Source organism: Lactuca sativa, chromosome 7 (genome assembly GCF_002870075.4).
Source record: "Lactuca sativa cultivar Salinas chromosome 7, Lsat_Salinas_v11, whole genome shotgun sequence".
Lineage (NCBI taxonomy): Eukaryota > Viridiplantae > Streptophyta > Magnoliopsida > Asterales > Asteraceae > Lactuca > Lactuca sativa.
The window spans coordinates 44,988,230-44,996,702 of NC_056629.2; the positions used below are offsets into that span (position 1 = coordinate 44,988,230).

The following is an 8,473-nucleotide window of genomic DNA, read 5'->3' on the forward strand; positions in this document are numbered from 1 at the left end:
TCCTTCAAAGCCAAAATGTGTCTTTTGTATAAGTAAATCCATACTTTAAACTATTTTCGTAATAAACCTTTGAATATCCTTGAAAACCAAACTATTATGTTGCATAAGCAATTCCATACATAAAAATACTTTTGAAAGCAACCAAGCCCATGGTTGTTAGTAAGAGAGAGAGAGAGAGAAAGAGAGAGAGAGAGAGAGAGATTCTAGTTAATGTTTATAGTGAGTCCTATAAAAGAACCATTTAACTGGGTGTACCCCCTACAACGCTTCATTGGACGTTGTAATAAAAGTTATAGACACGTATCACCCACTTCGATTGATTGGTCGAGGGTTGTAGATAGCAACCACATATGGGGATGTCAACCCCGTAAATGAAAATTTTATACTAGTTTAATCGTAACAATATGGTAAACTGTTGACTAATAATACTTGCATACACTAGATTTATTGTATTTTTGCTTAAAATGGAAATTGATATATACATACATACATACATATATATATATATATATATACATATATATATATATATATATATATATATATATATATATATATATATATATATATATATATAAACAAAATATTTAGGCACATGTATTCCCACTGAAATAATTAAAATATTAACAAGGGTCGTAGGCACTCACCTTTGAAGCGTGAGTTCCAATCATTCATATTCGGTTTCTTTGAGATGTTTGTCGTGAGAAACCGCAAATGTTACATTTCTTGAACTTTGAAATATTATTGGGAGCGTTTGGTAGCGAATTTAAACTATTGAGAGTTGTTTGGTAATTTAATTTAATGAATATGACTGTTTTGGTAAGAATAAATTAAGTGAGGGGATGAAATGGTTTAGATGGAATTTAATGTTTGAATCTTGGACTGGTATTGTCAAGAAAACTCTATTGGAGGGGCTGTTTTGAATAAATGGGGTCAAGGTTGTGGGATTGGGATTGATTTCTAAAATAAATATGGCAGTAGGGGGTTATTTTGTCATTTTTAAACGAAATTGAAAGGCATTTGGGCTTTCATGAAAAGGATTTTCATAGAGAGGCCATTTTTGTTTAATGGTTTAAACATAAACTAATTTAGGGCTTTTACGTTTGAGTCTTTTGTTTGATCGGGGATAATAGAAAAAGAAACGGCAATATAAACGAAGGCGGCGAGAGGTGTGAAGGGGAAAGGTCGATCGAACAACGAAGGAAAAGGGGATACGGGACCAACGAAATCCGATGGCGAGAAGGATGCTCGCAGGCGCGCGGCTGCTACTCCGGACGTCTTGGCCGATCACGAAGATGGAGACGGCTCCGGTGCTTGGCCGAACCAAATGAGGGGAAGAGACGAAATCAGCAAGGCTCTCTCTTTCTCGTCCGGCGATTGCAGTCTCATCGCACCATAGAGGCATGCTCCGGTGGTCGACTAGATCGAAGAAAAGGAACGGTCCATGGGTGTCGCCAGCAGCAGCAGCGACGAGGTGAGACCTTTAGAGTTCTGGGGTTGTTGGGAACCGAAGATGAAGAAGGCGAGGGCAAAGGAGGCCTCGGTGGTGTTTGCTCGACAATCACGATGTCTCGCCCTCGTTTTGGCAGTTCCGATCAAGTAATCAACAATAGGTAAGAAGTAATTTTTTGGATTTTGTTTTTTTTAACATGAATCTTTGGAATGAACAAAATAGATATTTGGGTTTGCTTTTGACAGAAAATCGATAGGCTCAAATGGGTATTTGGTTTTGGTTCTTGACAGGAAAGAAGGAAGAACGAGGGATGCTGCTACTCCATGGCATAACTCTACGTTAAAATTCTTGTTTTTTCTGTGATTTTTTTGTTCAACAGAGATTGAATGGAAGTTTTATGAGTATAAAACCATACTTGAAGAAACATTGGTATAGGTGGTTTTTGTGGTAGTTTTTTTTTCCAGTGATTTCTTTGTTCAACAGAGATTGAATGGAAGTTCTTATGACTATAAAACCATACTTGTATAAACATTGGTATAGATAGTTTTTGTGGTAAATTTTTTTTCTTGTGATTTCTTTGTTCAACAGAGATTGAATGGAAGCTTTTATGAGTATAAAACCATACTTGTATAAACATTCGTATAGGTAGTTTTTGTGGTAATTTTTTTTTCCTGTGATTTCTTTGTTCAACAGAGATTAAGTATAAAACCATACTTGTATAAACATTCGTATAGGTAGTTTTTGTGGATGTTTTTATGGACGTTTTGAGTATATGGTTGGGGTTTTATTGACAGGAATTGAAGAATGAGAAAGGATGTGAGGGGGGTCCTGAAGCTTCAGCTAAAACAAGGATCACGTTATGTGTGTGGTTATCCTTGTGTATGATGTGTATAAAATATGTTTATTTTTGTGTGTAAAATTGTATAAGCCATTGTGTGTGGCTTTAGATGTGCAAGATTTAGCAGTTGTCTTTTATTTATAATGTGTTTATTTTTGTGTCTAAAAGTTCCTGCGTAATGTTTAGGTCATGGTGATTCAAATCTCCATGAAGTGACATTTAAAGTTTCACGTTTGATTAAGATGAAAACCTATGATTTTTTATTTTTATAAATATTTTTTTATCAAAAATATATCAAATGTGAAATTAAATATTGAACAATAGCATGAGTCTAAAAATGATTTCGGAATTTCCACTTGTGGTGTGCAAGTCCCTCAATGGTTAGAAACGATTTTAGTGGTTTTAAGAAAATCAGTAGTCTATGAGTTTTGGATTCTTAAAACGGTCATATTTTCGGAAATCAGAGAAACACGTACAACGAGACTATTGCTCACAACTACTTAATTCAAAATTTCAGTTTTCAGACGCGTTAACTAAGGTTGCAGTTTGAGTTGTTTGTTTCTTTTATAAATTTACACATTTATAAGTAAGATACCTTCTGGTATCTCATAATAGTTGAAATATCTCATTTATTTTACATTAGATGCACAAAAACTCAATGAGTCAAGTTACCAAGAGATTTATTGTGAACTCGAGCGTTCACAGTTTTGACTTAAATTCTAGGATGCCACATTACCTCATCGTTAAGGGAATTTCTTCCCGAAATTATTATGTTATGAATTTTTTTTTTGTTCCACTCTCATTTTGTTCTACTAGGATGTCACATTCCCAAGAGTCCAAATGACAAGGCTATCCAACCCAAACATCCCTCTACGCTACCCACTCACCAAACACTCAATGATGTGACCCAAGATACAATACCTTGACCCAATGGTTTTTACCAAGTCCCACTTGCATTGTCATACACACACAGGCCTCGCCCACAGGTCCCACCCAAACTATAACACATAGCGGCCTCGCCGATGGGTCCCACCCATCCAGAGCTGCATAGGCCTGACTCCACCTCATGCCGCAATGGTCCTCAGCCTAAAATGAAGAAATGCTCCTCGACAATCCTGTTCGCCGTTGTCACACCCCAAAACCTGAACAACAGAAACGTTCTGGGGCGGAGGACGTCATGTACAGTATCACAACAGTGCATTGCATTAATACTATAATTTTAATACAAGTGTGTTCTGTGTATATGTTATAGGACACCAAAAATGAATAAACAAAATAAAGACGAGTCTTGAAAGCTCCGTCTTCTCAAAACCTGGTCATCAGTACCTGTCTACTAGTGACCTGAGAATACAAGTTATTTTGAAAGAGTAGATCAGCATTAAAGCTGGTGAGTTCATAAGTATTTTAGTGTCATTGTTTGTATGAAAATGTTTGATGTAAATGTGTGTAAGTATTTGTAATAAATGTTTGTATCTCCTAGAAAATCCTATATTTTCTACTATAAGTAGCCTTTTACCAAGGCCCGAATGTTTTGAGTGTTGTTTGTTTGTAAAAGTGTGTATCTTTCCCAAGTATGACTATCATTACCAAAAATATAGTTTACATTACCGTTTATGTGAGAAGTTCACAATGTGAATGTAATGGGAAAATAACGATGTATTGTAGTATTATATAAGTGACTACTAATGTACTAACTACCTTAAACCAGTTTGTTAATTAAGGGAAAATATGATATGATTGTAACCATACTTGACCGACTAGTAAAACACGACCCTCGAAGACATCGAAATGGTATGAAATTCGTCACCCGTAGACCTGCAGGTCCCACTGTAGCTAGCAGTAAGGTGTAGGACGGTCATTCCCGTATAGATCTATACACAAATTCATGCTCTCCCTCTAGGAGACCCTGGTTACAAAACATTACACAACAATAGATTGCCATGCCATGAAGTAGTGGCCACATTAATGTTATAGTATTCTAGTGTTTGTATGGTATGTTCTAGTATGTTGTATGTTCTCTTTGTTCTAGTGTATCGTATGTTCTCTTTGTATAGTGTAGTGTATGTTCTCTTAGTTTCTCATCATAGTATGTTCTTTCTGTTTCTCATAATATTACGTTTGTATTGACTCACGAATGAACTGACTCATGTATGTTTCATTGTACTAGAAGTAGTGAGTAGTAAATCCCTAAACTATACCTATTATAGTTTACTAGTAATGTTGTTTGAATGATTGAGTATGTTTGTACACCATTGCTACCCAAGGTGCTAAACTGATGTAAGAACTTTTATATCTCTACATATATACATAATATGTAAACTAAGATTTAAATGACACTCGGATAAACAACTGGATACTCTAAGTCCACAACCAAACAAGGGATAGGAAATAAAGTGAGTCGTCAGTCCTAAGTCCTTTCAATTTTACTTATATAATTATATCTATATATACATGATTTTGAAAATATAAATAAGTTTAAAAGAGTTTAATAAATAGTTTTAACCATTTGAATGGCAACAGATGACTTGATGTTAATTTTAAAAAATATTTTGTACAGTTTGATTGATAAAATAGTTTGAAGTATAAGAAAATCCACTTGTTTGATAGTTATTAATCACATGTGATTGATATAATAACTATAATAGTTCTACTTGTATTCCCCCCCCCCCCCCCCCCCCATTAAAAGCATTTAAAATCATTTAAAAGATAAGTTAAGGGGTATGAACTCACCTGTAGTGAGTGATGCAAATGTAAGATTGATACTGGATGCTAAGTGTCAAGTGAAACCTTGAGCACAAACGGATCCTAATAAGCATATAATGATACATATATGGATATAATTAGTGTTTATACAACTAATCATTCAAGAAACCACTCTAGGAACTAGGAAACACTCAAATTGAAGTGTTAGAAGTACCAAGGATTGCATAACTTAGGTTTTAAGGCCACCCAAATGTGTGTACGGCCAAGGGTGTGCGGCCATGGAGTGTACGGCCGTACACACCTTGAAGAACATGTCAAAAAGGGTGCTCTAAGCCTATAACTAGCATCCCCTTAGTGTGCTTGACCTTGTGTTGGAGTATAACATGAGTTTGAGGCCAAATATGCACTAAACAAGGGGTCTACGAACATTTGAAGGGTGTACGGCCGTACACACTTTGAGTTCATGCATAATATGATGTGTTTAAGGTTAGAAAAGAAGTGATTCATAAGCCTAACTTGAAGATGGAAGAGATACTTACGAATTTGAAGCCTTTAGGGGTATTTAAGGTCCAAGAACTAGTGTGTGTTCTTGGTGTTTCTTGAAGATCTAACCAAAAGAAGTAATTTCATGGATGAAATCATGGATCTTCACTAGATAGTGTAATGAATCAACAAATCAAGGGAAGTAACACTTACATTTTGAAGATCTAGGTGAAAAACCCGATTATAGTGGAGAGAGAATCGATTTCTTGGATTGAAGGAGTGAAAAGTGATTAAAAATGGATAAGTCCCACATATATATGTGAGAGTGTACGGCCAAAAGAGGGGTGTATGGCCACACACTCATGTGTACGGCCCTACACTCCTCATGAAGGAGTGTTTGGCCCTTTTGAAAACTGATGAACTTAAGGAACACAATTCTAAACCCTAACTTTGAAGGTACTAGTCTTAGAACACTCAAATAGACTTCAAACAATGCCAAAAGATAGCAGAATCGAGTCCGACTTTGATTTAAGTGAACGGTTGTACAAGATGGAAATTTCGGGTTGTTACAGTCGTGCATAAGACACGAACTGATCCTCATTTAAACTCATGGGCACCTTAATGATATGCTACCTGAATTGGTGTATGCTACGATCCCATCGCAGTTTTACAACACTTCTAACCAACCATGGTTACCACCCATGGTTTCACCACACCCAAACAATCTCAACCCCAATTATCCTAAATTAAACCCGCATTCAACTGAAATCAATCGAGTGTTCGGGTCATGCTTTGAACCCCAAAGCCTTCATCAGACAAGAATAGGCAGCGAGGCTCTAACACAGCCCTGGACATGGATCCATCCACAAGCTTGCTATGCATAAAAACAAAGACACCGACCAGCTGTTGGAAGTTTCCTGAACTCCCACTTACACTGTGACAACCTGATATTTCAAGTCACTGTAATGACCTAAAAGTCAAGGATTGTAATCTATTTTTGATGTAATAAAAATAACGTCAAAAATAAAATGTTCAAAAGTCTCTATTGGGTTGCATGACGCAAAAGATATTGTAGCAAGGGTTTCAGAAATATAAAGAACACACAAATCCGAGTTATAACGAAGAAGTTATGACCAATCGAAAATCCACAGCAAAACCAGTAAAACACTCTTAAGCATAAAACGAAAAAATTTCAACAAGATACTTTTTAGCCTTAGGAATCTAAATGAAAGTTGTAGATATCATTAAACCGTAAAAATACATAAAAAGAGCATCCAAATCTGATTTTGTATGAGGAAGTTATGATTTTTCTAAGTTTCAGATATAACACTAGACAGCTAAAAACTCGAAATAGAGATCAAGCGACTTTTAAATGACGCAACCTAAACGAAGATCAAAGATCTCGACAATAGTAGTACAACGGTAAAAACACAGACAAAAACAGACATCAAATGAAGATGTTATGAATTTTAAATGGACTTTTCCTGTCCCGACCTGTTAAAAATGTAATATTAAAAATAAAAGTCAAAATTTGCCGACGAAGTCTAAACGATAGGTGTAGATTACATTCTCACATACGCGTGGATATAAAGAACGTCAAAATTGGAACTCGTATGCGAGAGATATGAATTTCTGAAGTTCGGGACACGAATTCCCACACTAACAGAGGACTCACGACGTGAGCTAGTGACTGATGTGTGCTAGAGAGGGGCTATCAAGTGTCGAGTCTACGGAGGGGATAAGACCGAACTCACGACGTGAGCCACTCCATGCTCACGACGTGAGCTCCACAAATGCACTCTATAAATAGAAATCGAATGTCTTGGGTTTAGGTGCTCAATTCTACTCTCATTTCTACTTGTACTCAGTGTTAAGCATCCCAAGACTACCCTGACACCCCGGTTACGTATCCAAGCTTCGACGAAGGTCCGAAGGTCTGAAACTGTAACGCCCGTAGATCCGAGCTAATCAATTTAAAGGCAATATGGATCGAAAACTACTTTTCGACAAAAGATTATTTAGCATAAATAGTCTTAACCATGTTTTAGAATATGTCTCAAGGTTTCCGTACATATAAAGAACACCGAAATCCGAGTTATAATGAAAAAGTTATGGCCCGTCGAAGTTTTACGACAGAACCGGCACGGCGCCGGAAAGCGTAAAAAGTGAATTTATGATAGAAGACTTTTTAGCCTTAGTAATCTAAACCAAAGTTGTAGAGCATGTGAAACTGACAAAATCCATAAAAAGAACGCCCAAATCTGACTTCATATGAAGAAGTTATGATTTTTCGAAGTTTCGGCTTAGCAGTGTACAACCCGAAACTCGAATTTTAGGTCGAGCGGTTTTTGGCTTATGCGACCTAAATGACAGTTGAAGATCTCATTAATAGGAACTCAAAGGTAAAAAGATATACGAAAACAGAGTCCGTATGTAGAAGTTACGAATTCTTCGCGGTCATTTAATAGTCTAAACGCCTCATACTGTTAAATTTGAGATCGGTCGAGAATTAGCCAACGGAGTCTAAATGAAAGTTATAGATCCTGATTTTTCCTACACGTTGAGAAAAAGAACGTCAAAAACGGAGCTCGTATGCAAAAGTTATGATTTTTCTAAGTTTGAAGGCTGATACGCGATAGAGGGTGAGGTGGCACCACCAGAATTGGACACGTGGCACCACCAGAAGGCTGCCACATGCCCCAACTCGGCGAGTAGGTCCTCCTACTTGGCAAGTCCACCAGTCAGGCCCCCTATAAATAGAGGTGCCGGGTTCCCTCACTTCCTCACACCTTCAAACCCTTCTTTCTCTCTCTAGTTTCTCTCTCTAAAGCCCCAAACCCCCCCCCCCCCCCCTAAAGTCTAGGTAAACCTCCTAGCACCCGAAAGAATCCCCAAGGCTCCCGGAGTCCCGATAAAAGAGCCTTTCGGCTCAGGAACGCCGCTCCAGCGAAGCCCGGTTTTCGAGAAAACCCGCTGTAAGTGAGCTGTACCTATCC

General features: G+C 37.3%; 1 protein-coding gene across 1 annotated transcript; it reads left to right on the plus strand.

Annotated features, from left to right (window-relative positions):
* The first annotated feature begins 927 nt into the window (after positions 1-927).
* Positions 928-2,010, plus strand: LOC122194893 (uncharacterized). Its single transcript, XM_052765666.1, has 3 exons — positions 928-938; positions 1,134-1,613; positions 1,744-2,010. Exons 1-3 carry the CDS (start codon positions 928-930, stop codon positions 1,814-1,816), a joined length of 564 nt encoding a protein of 187 aa, XP_052621626.1. The 3' UTR covers positions 1,817-2,010.
* The last annotated feature ends 6,463 nt before the right edge of the window (positions 2,011-8,473 follow it).